At 36.5% G+C, this 16,055-nt stretch overlaps 1 protein-coding gene across 1 annotated transcript; it reads left to right on the top strand.

Moving 5' to 3' along the window:
• The first annotated feature begins 1,237 nt into the window (after window positions 1-1,237).
• On the top strand, window positions 1,238-15,185 carry LOC141516655 (high affinity immunoglobulin epsilon receptor subunit beta-like). The gene is made up of 6 exons (XM_074227652.1): window positions 1,238-1,337; window positions 3,244-3,389; window positions 6,791-6,925; window positions 10,961-11,017; window positions 11,427-11,573; window positions 14,125-15,185. The coding sequence occupies exons 2-6, from the start codon at window positions 3,246-3,248 to the stop codon at window positions 14,245-14,247; spliced, it is 606 nt and encodes a 201-aa protein (XP_074083753.1). The 5' UTR covers window positions 1,238-1,337; window positions 3,244-3,245; the 3' UTR covers window positions 14,248-15,185.
• The last annotated feature ends 870 nt before the right edge of the window (window positions 15,186-16,055 follow it).

Below are 16,055 nucleotides of genomic sequence, written 5' to 3' on the forward strand. Positions count from 1 at the left end.
TACCAGCTCATAAGATTCAGAAGCAGATTTAAAATTAAGGTCTTACTTTGTTCCAACTCATCATTTTATCCACAGTATGATGCCAACCTACCTCTTCCAGAAAAGAATCATTTAATCACTTACACTGAGATCAGTTCCATGATTTTAAAGTTTATTAATTAAGCACCTGAGCAAAATTATCAGTCACAAAAAAAAAATCATAATCATAATGAAAATACCTGAGATAATTATTCAGATGTCCATACATTTCAGGATATGATGCTATTGTCATTAGGTTCTCTAGCTACTTACATTCTACACATAACTGGAAGATGCTCTCCTCACAAAATAATTCCATTCTCCCTGACAATGATATGACAAAACAGTGAAATTAAAACCTCAGAACCTGCAGGCATTATGGAGATTTGGGGTAATTCTTACTTTATAGAAGCTGGAGAAATATATTGCTCAGCATCATTTGGAGAAGACTGTGAAATCTCCGGAGTATTCAAGGGAAACATACTCTTCTCCTTTGTTTCTATGGATTCTCTGACCCATCCCTTGAGTATGATTAGAGTCCATTTTATAAACAACATGGTGAAAAGCTTTCTCCCTTTGGTCTCATTAAAATATCAGGCAAAAAAGTATAGGCTATTGGGAGTCTCTCAGTCCATGAGTGTCTTAGTCTTATATTCAATAGCCTTATTGAATGTCTACACTATGACAGGCACCATGTTAAGTCTAAAGGAAATGAGGGAGGGGATGAATGGGAGACAGCTCCCAACACAAGGACTTGAGGGAGAACAAAGACACTATAGCTGGTAAGAAATGAGGGGAAGAGTGTGTTGGGCCCTCCTCTCAAAACACAGGTAGTTATAAGGGTGTCAGAAGTCCATAAAGCAGTCCTGACCATTAGCAAAGCAAACTTTGTAGCTTCAAAGAAGAGAAGGAAAAATTCTTACCTATGCAGCCAAGGAGGGAAATGGGTGGACTCCTAGTCAGGGACTTTGCAGTGCTTTTTTAGCAGGACCAAGATCTTGCAGATCAGCAAGCAAAGGTTGCCCAGAAAAAGATACAAAGAGGAAAAGTGTGGGACAGTGATAATCGGGGCAATGATGATTTCCTTAGATAATCACCCACATGCTATGCATTAACACGTCATAACAGATAATCTGGAAGAAGAGCATTTCACAAGAATGATCATTTGAACCCATGAAAACAAGTCTTTCTTGCCCCAGGTCATTTCAGTAACAGTTAAAGACATATGACTCAAAAATGCATTAATGCTAAAAGAAGAAACTTCTGGCTAAAGATTAGTCCCAGCTTCTAATCCTCTGTGTTCCTGGAAGGAGTTCCAGGTAAGATTAGAGAATTTTGCCTTCAAGATTCCTTGGTCTCTTAGAGTAAATTCTTTGCTATGGAGACTTAGGACTCAAGGTATTTTAGACAATCTTTACTGGGATGAGGGAAGGGTGGATCTTTTCCCCCAATCCAGTTTCTATTCGAGTAGTTCTTTTTCTCTATCCTTGGGAAAATATCTGAAATGGACACAGATATCTTGCAATAATTCTATGCCTCTATCCCTTAGCCAATAAAACTTTGAAAGTATTTCCCTTGTCGGTTGATGAGCTTGGGTTGTTTATTGCTGCTGATGCTGCTACAGCTACAACTACTACTATTACTACTACTACTACTACTACTACTACTACTACTACTACTACTACTACTACTACTACTACTACTATGGCTGTGGTTTTTTATTTTTTAGTCGTTTTGCTTTCATTTTTTATAAAGACAAAAAAAATCTGAAATAGGAATTCTGAGGTCATTGTTCATTTTTCCAAATAGTTGAGGTTATTATGTATTCTTCACCTTGCAGAAATCAGTACATGTTACTGTTGTAGCTCAATTGCTTCAGTCACTTTCCACTTTTTGGAGTTTTCTTGGCAAAGATACTGGTATTACTTGCCATTTCTTTCTGCAGATCATTTTACAGATCAGGAAATTGAGGTAAATAGGATTAAATGGTTCACACAGATAGTGTCCAAAACTAGATTTAAACTCAGGAAGATGTCACCTAGCTCCAATCCCAATACTCCATCCACTAAGTCAATTAACTGCACTAAATTTTTTAACCACACCTCAATTTTAAAGTTTTTAAAGGCTTAATTTACATAAGGGGGGAAAAAAGCCCTAAATTCAATTTATTCTGTTAAATTACAGAAACACTGTGTCGACTCATTCTTTTTATGTTCTATAAACATCCAGAATCTAATGGCACAAAATGATGTGTTCCCTCTTAGAAAATTGCTATTGGCAGTTTGTGAGACTTCCCTATGATCATGACTATCAGTTACAGTGGTGATTCTTGTGCTTGCAGTAGGGACTGAAGACATGAGCTCAGGTCTTTGCATCTCTGTGGCACAGCAGGTACTGGACCTGCCTGAGAACTTGGGTTCAGCTCTCAGCCTCTCCTTGACCTTCTCCCAGAATGTGTAGTTTAAAGGAAGTTTAATGATTTCTGAAAAAAAGAAAGAATTCCTTTTAAGATTAGTCAAAATAACATTATCCTCTCTCCATTTTCCTTTTGTGCCTTCTTCCCAGATTTCAGAAATCTTCTTTCTAAATCCAAGTACTTTGGAAATAAACCTGAGGAATTCCCCTGGTGCAACTGATCTCTTCAGTTTATAGTAATGTATTTTAATAAAGAGTCAGAAAATTCAAGTTCAAATTCTGGCTTTTCATCTCGCTAACTAGGTGATAGGTCAAATCTTTATTCATTCTTCTACTCATTAATCACATTTGGAAAATGAAAAGGTTTAGCTACATAATCTTTGAATAAGTGGTTTTTCTTTCAAGTCAGTGCTGATGTCTTTCATAAAATTCCTAAGAAAAAGTGAATTCGTCCCTCAGCTTAAAAGATGAAAATCTTCCTAGTATTTGTGTGTGGAAAAGTAATATAAATGGATTTGGGGAGGAGAGTTTGTTTAGGGATACTTGTAGTTGAGGTCATTGAACTTCATACAGAGAAAGGTGAATAGATACATAGCTTCAATATTCTTTTATCATCTTTCAAATTAGTATGGGAAAATTTGGTAAAATTTGGTCATTTGGGGAAAGGTACAGGGAGATATTACAAGATTTATCAAAGTGGCAAGTAGATTTTATGCCATTTTAACTTTGATGTGACTGTGACTGAAGCTTTATAAGTTAGCTCACCATATGGAATTAGTATAATAAATATGGGCTGACTCCTTGATACAGGTATGACATCAGATGGACAGATGTCCACTATAGTTCACCCCAGGGATGATGACATCATTCCAGGGAAAGCAGAGATTGTCAAGCCTCCATCCAGTACACAGGATAAGTTGTGGAGTTTTCTGAAGACTGTACTACAATTTCTTGGTGTAAGTCAACTGCCATTTCTTTAGAATTGACTCAATCATAGCTAAATATTGTCACCTAAGAGAAAGGGGGGTTTAGCTTTTGAAAAACAAAATTCATCAGTGAAGATACCTAGGGTTTTGGAATTTAAAAAAACAGCAATAAAAAGGCTTATCTTTTTTTTCTTTTAATTTCATGAGAGTATCACCTACTACAAATATTAGGCATACTTTGTTCTTTCCTTAACATCTTCGAAGCAATTCTTAAACAGAAGAATAAAGCAAAAAGACTCAACAAAGATAAGGTTCAGAGAAGAAGGCACATATGCAAAAAACAGAATATTGGGAATTTTCACAGAGGCTATTACTTGAATGAATAGTAGCTCTCAGAAAATAAAGAAGCACAAGAAAGTTTCAGTCTTGGTAAGTTTTTTAAATGGTATTCATTAGAGATCCGGTTTAGGAACATGGAGAAAAAGAACCCCTGAGGTTTATCAACTATCAAAGAGAATCTGGTTAATATTTTTTTTTAAAAAAAGATAAACAGATGGAGGCTATTACTTGAATGAACAGTAGCTCTCAGAAGATAAAGCAGTGCAAGAAAGTTTCAGTCTTGGTAAGTTTTTTAAATGGTATTCATTAGAGATCCGGTTTAGGAACAAGGAGAAAAAGAACCCCTGAGTTTATCAACTAAAAAAAAAAGATAAACAGATAGAACAAGAAGTAAGGAGAAAAGGGAGGAGAAGATCAGAAAACAGCATGGGACAGGACAGGACAGGAGAAGGTAGAAGTGAGGGCACAAAGGAAGGTAGCATAAGGAAGGGAAAGGGAAATAAAGAGGAATATGAGAATCATTAAAAATTATATTTGTTCCATTTTAAACTTTCAAACATTTGTTTCCCCGATCATATATGCTATATAAATTCTTCAAAAACTTTCAAGTGTCACAAAATGTCTATTATTTTACTACTTATATTAGAATATTATTATATATAATTTAGCTAGATGGACAAAATTATAAGCATTGAGAAATTCAACGTATTCTACAAGAATCACAGCTTGTGTTAGAATGAGAAAAGCACTCTGGGTGGACACTTTGTAAATTGTGTTTTGCCATATTCTCTTCCAGGAATAATGAATGGTTTCTCTTTTCTTTTTTCCTTTTTTTCCCACTATACTTGTTTTTTATATTGTCCTGATTGTGCATAGATTTTCATTCCAAAATTATGATTAAAATAAATGGTCTACACATTTTAAAGCAGAGTGGAATTGTTGGATCAAAGTAAATGCGTAGTTTGATTGCCCTTTGTGCTCTCCAGAATGGTTGGGTCTATTCACAACTCCACCAATAATGCATTTTTTCCACATCCTTTCCAACATTTTTAATTTTCCTTTTTTGTCACATCAGTCAAACTGATGGTTGTGATGTGATTTCTCCAAGTGGCTTTAATTTGCATTTCTCTAATCAAAAATGAGTTAGAGCACTTTTTCATTTGCAGGTGGCTGGCATGTCATGAGGCCCGTAGGATTATTTCTGACTTTCCCCAGAGCTACAGTGTAGTGATATTTTATTCTGGTTGCTGGGGGCTACATGTTTACCCAGAGCTGTACTGAAGCTGATGCTGCCTGCTTGTTTAGTCACCCTTAGGGTCAGCATCTACCTATTTACCTGGGGTTATGCTGAAGCATGTGGTGGTTCTCTCTGCTGGAGTCTGTCCATTCCCCTGTATATGCTTGGGCATGTGGGGGGGAGATGGGCAGGGAGAAGAGTCCTGGTGTTAGCATTTGCCAGTTCCACTGCCCTGGGACTCAGAATCCACTGGTTTGCTGAGATGGGGCTTGCTGCTAATTTACTGGGACGCTTCCCATCCTGGATTTCATTCTTCTTTTACTGGAATGAGACAGACCTTTCCTGCTAATCTAATTTTCTTGGGTTCAAAGATTATTTTGCCCCATCTTTTTGCTAGTTCTGCTGTTCCAGGATTTGTTGGGAGGTGAATATGGGAGGTTTGTGTCAATTAACTGCTCATGCCTCCATTTGGGAGTCAAAATAAATCACCTTGATAGAAATCCTAATAAAACATCATAAGGTTTTTTTACTACTACACTTAGAGAATCATCTAGAAAAGAGTCAAATTTTCACTGAATTCAATCTGCTTTATCAAATACTCAATTTATAAACACTTTGACAGATATGGATTGTTGAAAGAGACAGACAAAGAAAAACATAGCAAAAAAGAATGCAGAGAGGGAGAGGGAGAGGAAGAGAGACATGGAGGGAGAATAACAGAGGTAGAAGAGAAGAAGAGGAGAGGAGGGGAGAGGTGAAGAGAGGTGGAGTCCCAAATGTTCCAAAATAAAATATCAATAAATAAAAAAGAAATGTATCAGTAATGAATGCTGTGTCTTCTGGAAGGAGGTAGATTTTGTTAGTGAAAGAAGATGGAGTATGAGAAGAAATTTAATACTAAAGATGTTTTGTGAAAAGTAGTATAGGCATGGCAGAGGACACAAAGTAAGGAGTATAGTAACTTGGTAAGTGAACAGATAATATGCGGGGGACAGGAACAGAAGTGGTTGTATGGGCTGAGCAACCTGAACAATCAGTTCCAAGAATTCTGAAAAGAATCTTGAGCCATCAAGTCACACAGTTCCCAACAGAAGGAGTAATTAGGACCATTATGATGACTTCAATATTTTTTTCATAAGCAATTTAATAAAGAACAATTCAACATATACCTCTTGGTGAATCCTTCCTTGATGACTCTATCCTACAGGTATGTCCCTTCTGTTCTTCCTACTTACTCACTTTATAGTAATCATATGCTAACTGATTTTTTTTTCTTCTCAGGAATCCTTGCATATAGGATAGCAAATGAACTCAATGATGATGATGTTGATAGTTAACGTGTGCATGCTACTTCCATAGTTATAAAATATTTCATAAATAGTTCATTTTTTTCATAATGAAAATCCTGATAGGTAGGCATTATTAACACCCTTATTTTACAGATGATGAAACTATGGCAGACAAACATTTATTGACTTCTCTATGGTCACATAGATAATTAGCATTCTGAGGTTGGATTTGGATGAACTCAAGTTTTCCTAACTCCCAGTTCATCACTCCGCTACCCACTGTCGTACAGACTGTACAGCACATACTCAAATATTTTGTGAAAGTTGGAAGAATTTCCTGGCTATGTTTTAGCATAAAGTTTCCCCCATAGAAACCAACTCCAGTTTTAGTGGTTTAACTCCAACTTTTGAATAGCCTGACAGAGGGGCCCCAATATCCAGGGGCTTCTTCCTTGAGTTGGTCTTCACGACCCAAAGACCATAAATATGTTGGATCTATATATTCTTCAGAGAGGGATTCTCATTTTGAAGTATCTCCTTCCTCATAGCCTTTTTCTCCCATCCAGACACTGCAAATCTTAATTGGACTGATTAATTCCTGTATATGGACAGAATGGATCATGGAGTTTACAAAGCAAAAGCAAAGAAGGAAGTATTTTGAAATCTTTGCTTCAGGATATGCACTGTGGGGAGGACTGAGTGTAAGTACATTTATAAAGTTACTTTTTTCATATATCATGAAATGTTTCACTTAGAACCATTAGGCAATAGGGTGGTAGAACAAAAGAAGAGGAAGAAGACTTTGGCATCATCTAGCAAAAGCATCTCTTATAAGAGGTAGGTTTGTAACTGAAGCCAAGAAAGGACTTTTGTCCCTGATCACATAGGGAAATTTCAGTAATGAATGTCATGAAACATTGTGCTTCTCTTCTCTTCTCACCACCCCCACTTAATAATGTGATCAAATGATTCCTTTGAAGACTATATATTATTTATTCCTCATACAAGTCAATGAACAAAAGTTAAATGAATCAAAAAGATGGAATGACATCACTTTAAAGCCCCTTGAACTTAAAAAAAAGAGATGGATGATTTGTTTCTATCTCTGAAGAGAAAAAAAGAAAACAATTCATTTTCTACCAAGGAGATAACATCATGGAATATTGGAGCTCCAAAGAAAAATAGAATATGAAATATATGATCAATGCTGTTAGAAAGGTAGAATAAGAAAACTTTTAAGTAAAAATTTTCAGGCTAGATCCAGAATAAGGTCACTTTACAGAACATTTCTCTTCATCCATATGGTAATCAAAGCAAGGTCTACCTCCTTTTCCTTTGTCACCTACTCCCTTACAAGATTCTTTCTTCCTGAGAGATCACAGGAATCATTTTCCCCTCATTCTAGCCTTCAGTTTGGCCCAAGCACATCTCCATTCTGTTTTCTGGAGGGAATAAAATAATCTTGTATTATTTTAATTTCCTTAATATTTGCAGAATTAGCAGAACTTCTTGTTTTTTATTTACTCGTTGAATGTAAAGACTAAGTATTCGATTCTGAGGTGTTGTTGATGGCTCTATGATAATTTCCCATTAGTATTTCATTTTCTGTGTTCCGAAGGTCAGGCAGTTCTTTTGTATTTTGTCTTACATTATGACATTCTGGTTTTGGTTTTTGTTGTTGCTGCTATTTTTGGCTTATCGTGTCCTTCTAGGAGACTTATGATACTTACAAGATAAGTCTGTTTTTGCTGGTATAGTGTACAGATTTTTGGATGTCATTTTATTTTACTCCTCTTCTAAATTTTCCTGTGCTTCTTTGTGTTTGTATTCGTAATTCATCAGTCTGCTTTTTTATGAGACATTGTGGATAAAAAATTTTTCTCTTTTACTCATAATTTTTGCTATTCAAGTCATATTTTACATTCTTGTAGATCCAATTTCCCTATTAAATCAATCAGGAACAATGTTTTCTGACTATATTTTTACCAAATTCAAAATGACCCTTTGTTTTATTAAGTGTTCAATCTTTTTCCTTTGTTTTACAGTATTTATTCATAGATGCCCCAACTTACTTATGCTAAGGAGCATGTGTCCTTTTTTCTATTAATGTTTTCCATGTAGATTTATCTGCTTTTGTCCAGGCTCTCTGAGATTTATTTATCCTAAAGGCTTTGGTAATTTTCATTTTTTCCCAGTGTTTTCCACTATGGCTCGATCCCAGATTTTCTTCTCTCCAATGGTGATTTCCCTGGGACTAAGCCTCCAATTGTCTCATCCTTCTTCCTGAGTAATTCACTCTTCACCAGCCTCAATCTCTGACATGAGTGATTTTGGAGAAACAAACTGGTCCCAGATGGATGCTAGGGTCTTTCACCAAGGTTTAATAGAGTGCTAGAACCCATGAGGGTCTTCCTGTCCCCCACTGATTTTTTTTAACTAAGTTAAAGAGGTTTGCCTCCACTTCATTTCTTTCTTTCTTAGCTGAATGGACATTGCCTCAGTTAAACTATGACCAGGCAAAGACCTGGCTTAAAAGGCCAAGGTCTTCACCTGCATTCAAGACCATCTCCAATTGCCCTGATCCCCATATCTGGCCATGGGATCCAGATAGTTCCAAAGGAAAAAATGTGAGCTTGGTGAGTTTGTACAGTCCTCCCTCGCCTAAATCCAATTCATTTGCATAGCATGGCATCATATCCGTGATGTCATAGTCTTCCTGAATAATGAAGGGCAGAGAACAATAACAAGCAAAATACCACAGGGCCGCCACCCATTATCTCCCTCTACCTACAGTGCCCTGCCCTGGCGTTATGTCCTGTTCCAACTCCTCTTGGTTCTTTGTCCAAACACTGGCAATTCAAGGGGTTACTGCTCTGGTGCTAGAAGGACGATTTCTGTACTTTGTGTGTCTGAAGTTCTGGGAAAGAGGAACACATGTGGGATTCAGCTCTATTTCCAGCCCAGACACGTGGACCACTTCTTTTTTCTGTTCCTATATTCCTCTTCAGACATCTTTTGCAGCAGAGAACACTACAAAGTATAGGTTGTCTATCACAGCACCAGAAAAGTCTGGAAAGCTGAGTTATTGCCATTATTCTGGCTAACTGTGACACCCAAGAAAACTTTCATAATCTTGAGCATGGATCTACCGAGCTATTGAAAGAGTCCTAGGAGTTCATGGTACGGATTTGTGCTTTGGTACAAAGCTTGTGCTGGGTCCTTGAGTTTTGTCGCAAGTTCATGTTTTGGGTGATTGAGTTGGCTAGTGTGGCCTCACATGGTGGGCAGTACAAGAAGGCATTCTGAGTGAGCTGAGGATAGGTTTTTTAAAATTTTGTCTTGGGGGTGGCTAGGTGGCACAGTGGATAGAGCCCCACCCTGGAGTCAGGAGTACCTGAGTTCAAATCCAGCCTCAGACACTTAATAATGACCTAGCTGTGTGGCCTTGGGCAAGCCACTTAACCCCATTGCCTTGCAAAAAAAACCCAACAACTTTGTTTTGGATGTTTGATGCCTTAGACCACTGAGGCAGCTGAAGTTGTATCATATCACACACACATATGTGTGTGTGTGTGTGTGTGTGTGTGTGTGTGTGTGTGTAATTTCTATTTGGGGGATATCTGTTTTGAGAAATTGTAGAAATCAGAGAAAATGCTTAGGCATCTATCTTGTAGTATGTATCATCTGAAAACCAATCACACAATTTCTAATGTCCTTTCCAACTTGGAAATTTATGACCCTCTCAATTGCCCCCTACCCTCCTGTTCTACCACATAGCCCAAGTTCTAGCAATTGAGATTATGACCTTTAGGTCCTGAATGCTCCTTAATCATCAGATGTTATTTTATGTGATTCATGTGTCTCTAGGAAGCAGCCGAGTATAAACTGTTATCAGGTGATACATTTTTTAAGAAGAAATGAAGTTAAGGCTTTATTGATCTGAGAGGAAATTGATGGAGAAAATTTATGATTAGAGAACCCCTGAACACATTTGGGGTTTATTTCACAAATTAACCATGATCAAGTTTGAACACAGAATTGTTTGACATCTTTAACGTCTAGATTGCAAACCTTTCACTAGAAGACAATAACACATTTTCTAAAGGCTTTAAAATATTGTCAAAGAAAGATTCAATCATTTCACTACCACCATAAATAACCATGGACAGTGATTAGAGCTTCTCTTCATAAATTCAAACAATTGCTTCCTTACCAGTGTTTGTGAATTTTTCATCAAGTCTAGATTGATGTTTTTGCACAGATTCACTTGTGAGTGAACGTGGCAATTCATTGACTCACCTAAGTGTAACAGTGCTTACTATGGGAAGAGGATTAATATTCCCTCCATAGGGAGTGTAAAGACTATACCAGTCAAATGTATGTTATCTTAGGTTCAGCATTAAAAGCAAACTTGATTTATGCATTTTGGTAGGGTTTTTTAAATTATAGATGACAGGCTCTTTATCTCAGGGGAGTAGAATCCTTATTAGTTTTGTGAGAGTTAAAGAGTTGACAGGAATTCAAATGATGCAGATAATTTCATTTCTACTAGCATGAAAATCAATAGAGGAAATGGCAGATGGTCTAACAAAAATTATTGGAAGGACTATCTTGTTTCTTCTTTTCTATTTCTCACCATATCAATAAAAGGGCTTCAAGGAATGCAAAGAATTATTAAAGACTGGGGGAAATGTGGGAATAGAACTCATATATGTTTCACTTTTCTCTAATTACAGTTCATCATCTCTGGCATTTTCTCCATTGTTTCTGCAAAGATATCCTCCAAAGATCTGGTGAGTGACAACATTGCTCCTTTCACCCACTGGCAAGTGAAAAGAACAATTTGGCTTATTTCTCTTATCTCCAGGAATTAGTAAGCATCTTAACTTGTCTTCCCTCATGATGAAGGCCATAACAAAGGGGTATCAAAACACCTACTACATTTACCCAGGGACCAGAAACAGTAATGTCTTCTTGGAGAGAATTTCTTAAGTATTTCATCTAAAGATGTCATTATTTTGCAAATATTATTCAAATTGAAATTTAATCAGCATTTATTGAACGACTGTGATAGGAAGTCTTCTGTGTTAGATTAATGGAAACTTGAGAGACAAAGTGGGATTCAGATTGTAGGAAAAGCATATAGAAAGTGAAATGTAGGAAAAGCATGGTGCAAAGTGAAATTTTAAGTCTTTCTTTCAGGTGAAATACAGCCTAATAATGAGCATTATAAGTTCCTTGGCATCACTGACTGGGATAATTATAATTTACATCATCGTCATTGTAAAACAGGAATGCCAGAGGGATTGCAGCTATATCAGATGGGATTATGAATATATCATTAGAACTGTAAGTGTTTCTATTTTGTATATCTAACACTACAAAGGGGCCTTGCTTTTCCCTTCATTTTTCATGGGAACAGTTGTCTGAACCCCAAGATCCTGTGTAGCTGTACTTACCACCTTTTAGTAAAAAATTAAGGATCTTAGGAAACATATCCAGAGTGTGTCCCAGCTGTCCCAGCTTTTGGGCTGCAGTGGGTTCAGAAGTGAGGTATAATAGCACCTACTATAGATCTTTCCTCTTCTATCCAAAATGGGATTTTGGAGACCTGGAGGAGTTACAGAGCAAGAAACCATTTAGTTCATAAGTACTTAGCCAACTGAAACAGCTAGGTGGTGAAGTGGATAGAGTGTCTGACCTCAAGTAAGGAAGACTCATCTTTCTGAGTTCAAATCTGGTCTCATACTCTAGCTGTATAAGTTGACCCTGTTTGCTTCTCTTTCCACATCTATAAAATGAGCTGGAGAAGGAAATGATAAAAAAAATAGTCTAATATTCTTGCTAAGAAAACCCCAAAAGGGGTCACAGAGAGTCAGACATGACTAAAACAACTGAACAACAAAAAATAAAATTTAGTCAGTTATATTATGGTAAATGCATAGACTAAGCCAAGGAACCAGGAAGAAGATGAGAGACCATAGAAAGAAAATAAACAAGAAAGTCATGGGATAGAGCTACTTTGTCATTACCTGCCATCTCCCTATTCTTCTTCCATCCCCTCACTTAAGTTTTCAGGTTTACACTGAATAGCTCCCCTATGAAGCCAGGTTCCCAAGGATTCCTTCAGGCACCAAGAAAGGCCAATTCCAATGGTAACCTCTTTGTCCTTTAGTCTATGTTCCCCAAAATTACGTTTGCTATGCTTCGGGCATATGTCTTTGATTGTCTTGTATTTTTCAGGGTCTTGTCTTGGGGAAGCTCACACTGGCTAGTATGGAGTTATTCATTTCAACCTTCCTTATTGCCCTTTCTGCCTTCCAGCTCAAGGTGCCCTTTTAAAGTTATACTTTCTATCTGGGAATAACATAGGGAGAAAACAGAAAACTTTGAAGTAATGTTGATTGACTATTACCCTAATATTGAGGAGAAGCTTCTTTAGAAGATATCTACAATTAGTTCCTTGAACTCCTTTTGTGCACTCAATCTTCAATAGTCACATTGACCTTACTTTTACAGGACCAGTTCAAATAGTGAATTATAAATAAATCTTTTCTCAAATTAGTCACAATAACAAAAAAAAACACAGATAAAAAGGCAAAATCAGCTTCTTCAGTCCAACACGGAGACCCATTGTGTTAACCACAGGTAAAAATTCACTATTGGTAACCTGCTAAATGCACCTATGAAGAGTCCTTACTTATGTTTCTAAACTCTACTCATCATCCATGATCACCCATCTCTCTAATTTCTAACTTGAATATCTTGTTGATGTACCATATAAAGTGTTCTATTTAGAGTCAGGAAGACTTGAATCCAATTTTTAAAAAGCCAATTCTGTTTGACACACCTACTGATAATGTAACCCTGGGTATCAATTTTCCATGCTGTGAAATGGGATTGATCATAGCACCAAACTCACTGAATTGATATAAGGAGCAAATGAGATAATACTCTGCAATCCTTAAAGTTCCAAATTAATGCTTGTAATTATTGGTAATAGGTATCAGACTTGAGAAGTTGAGAAGTTAATATAGCTAATATAGGAAATTTCTGTATGAATAAAGTCCCTCTACCAAAGTAGTTTAAAAGAAATAGTTTTAGGGGTGGCTAGGTGGCGCAGTGGATAAAGCACCAGCCCTGGAGTCAGGAGTACCTGGGTTCAAATCCGGTCTCAGACACTTAATAATTACCTAGCTGTGTGGCCTTGAGCAAGCCACTTAACCCCATTTGCCTTTCAAAAACCTAAAAAAAATAGTTTTAGAGAAATGGCCAGGTCACAGAGTCAGGAGATGTAAGAGACTTGATTTGAACATTTTCCCCGCTGAATCCATGATCACTTTTGCCATTTATTAAATCAGATTTACAGATATCAGATTCACTGGACTATGTTGATATCTTCAGCAATGCATCTCAGAAGACTGCACTCAATAAACCTTGAAATCATTGAAAGGTGACCAGGAAAATGAGATTGTGTAAGTGTGAACGGATGGTCTCCATTTTCTACACATTCTATATTTCCTTCACCTGATAAAGTTTGTTTGCCTGAGGGAGAGCTCTCCATTTATAGAGGAGGAGATAAGGGATGTCAGAGAATAGGCTGCCATCCAAAACATTTTCTATTCATCCAGAAACTCAGACATAAAATCTTCTTCCTTTATTTCTAGAGGATGTGGAGATGCTAGCCAAGACTGAAGTAGCCTCCATTACTTCTGTGTAATAAGGCAAACCAGTTAGGGTTTTAATGTTAGAATGTGAAAACTAGTAGCCAAAGATAAAGGGAAGCAGGAACATAGAAAGAGCTCGATGAGGTTGCTGAGAATAAGGGGAATGGGAAAGGGAGAAAAGGATTGGTGGAGGCATTCGCCATCGGAATTCTGAATTATATATATTTTTTCAGATTCTTGAAGAAAAAGCAACGAGCCCCACTTTGGAAAATCCTTATGAAGACCTACTCTCTCAAGCTAGTCCTTATGATGTGATACAACCTGTGCAAGAAGAATATGAGCAATATGACCCTTAACTCATGTTTTGTTAGCGATTGTTATCTCCTTCCAAAAAAAGTTCAAGATTCTCAAGGCACAACTATTGACCAACATATTTTCTAAGCATTCTATCTTTTTAAAGGGGCACCATGGCTTAATATATAATGAAAGTGCCTCAGAGACAAAAAGATGTGGATTTAAATCATGTTTCTGACACCAACTGAATTTATGACCTTGAAGAAAAGTCACTTAATCATTCAGTGCCCCTGGACAACCCTATAAGATATGTGATGAGAAAGTACAATCATACCTTGCTCTCAAAGCTGCCTCACTGAGTATTCCCTACATTAATGAAATCAGACATTCACCTCATTTGTTTTCCTTTTTTCTTACTTTCTTTTTTTCAACTCTATGTTTCTCATTAAAATCAATTTTGCTCCTTTTGCTCCCCCATCCCAAGCCCCTTTCTCAAGAGTGCCATAGTCAATATTCTTATTTCCTCATTTCACTGATATACAATCCTTTTGATCCTTTTTAAAGTTTGCTTGTCAAAAAATACTTAAAGGGAATTGCCATTTCCTTCTGGAACTCATTTTATGTATGAGGAAACAAAGCAAATAGGGTTGAGTGACTCATTCAGGGTCACAAGCTACTAAATAAGTGAGGTCAAATTTGAACTCAGGAAGATGTCTTCCTGACTCCAGGTTCAATACTCTATATACTGTGCCACTTAATTTCTTTCTTATATGCCCTAATATTCTTTTACTATATGCCCATATTATATGCAGACCTTTATTTTGAAGGAAATGGAAAAACAAATATTACCTAACTGAATCAAACAAAAGCAAACGAGGATCTGATCCCTGACTTTGGGCTGGTCTGTCTTTTACAGCTGGGATATTCTATTGGTCAAAATATAATAATATCCCCTACTATAGTCACACCCTTTATATTATTTCTGAAAATGAAAATAAAATAAAACCTATAATTCTTCTAATATTGTCAGCCACAGACTATTCTTTAAATGAAACCTGAATCATTATTATGTCTATTCAATTCAATGTGATATTTTTATTCATTAAATACAGACATTTTTTAAAATGTTCTTTCATTTTGATTGAACACATTGATTACAGATTTGACAATTTGACATCAGTTCATTTTTTTCAGGGTTGCATACATGTGTAAATTGGGTCAACTTACTACTCTTTGAATCAGTTCATACAGTCTTCCAAGGATTTTCTGAGTCCAACCTATTCTTCACTTTTATTGCAGTTATATATTACAATCTCAAGTAACCAAATGTTTAATCATTTTCAAAGAAGAGAGTTTATCTATAGCACAGTTATAAATTACTTTCCAGATTATTTAGATCAATTCATGGTTAAATCAAAAGCATATTATTATGCTTCTCCTCTCATTCCTCCCACTCCAACATGAATATATGATTGCCATTATACCTCCTTTGTAGTTTCATATGTTTATATTTATTGATTCCATGGAAATCTTTTTTTTTAGGTTTTTTGCAAGGCAATGAGATTAAGTGGCTTGCCCAAGGCCACACAACTGGGTAATTATTGAGTGTCTGAGGTCAGAATTGAACTCAGGTACTCCTGACCCCAGGGCCAGTGCTCTATATACTATACCACCTAGCCTTCCAAATTCCATGGTAATTTTAAAGATGTCAAATGTCATTACAGAAATGTGCTGCAATTATTTTTTTATTTTTTAATTCACTTTGTTTCAGAGAGGAGTTTTTCAATTTTATGTAATTATATTTGTCTGATTTAGCTTCAAAGGTCTTCTCTATATCTTGTTTTTCTCAGACTCCCCCCACTCCCCCAAT

The sequence above is a fragment of the Macrotis lagotis genome, chromosome 3 (genome assembly GCF_037893015.1).
Source record: "Macrotis lagotis isolate mMagLag1 chromosome 3, bilby.v1.9.chrom.fasta, whole genome shotgun sequence".
In the NCBI taxonomy this organism is placed as follows: Eukaryota; Metazoa; Chordata; class Mammalia; order Peramelemorphia; family Peramelidae; genus Macrotis; species Macrotis lagotis.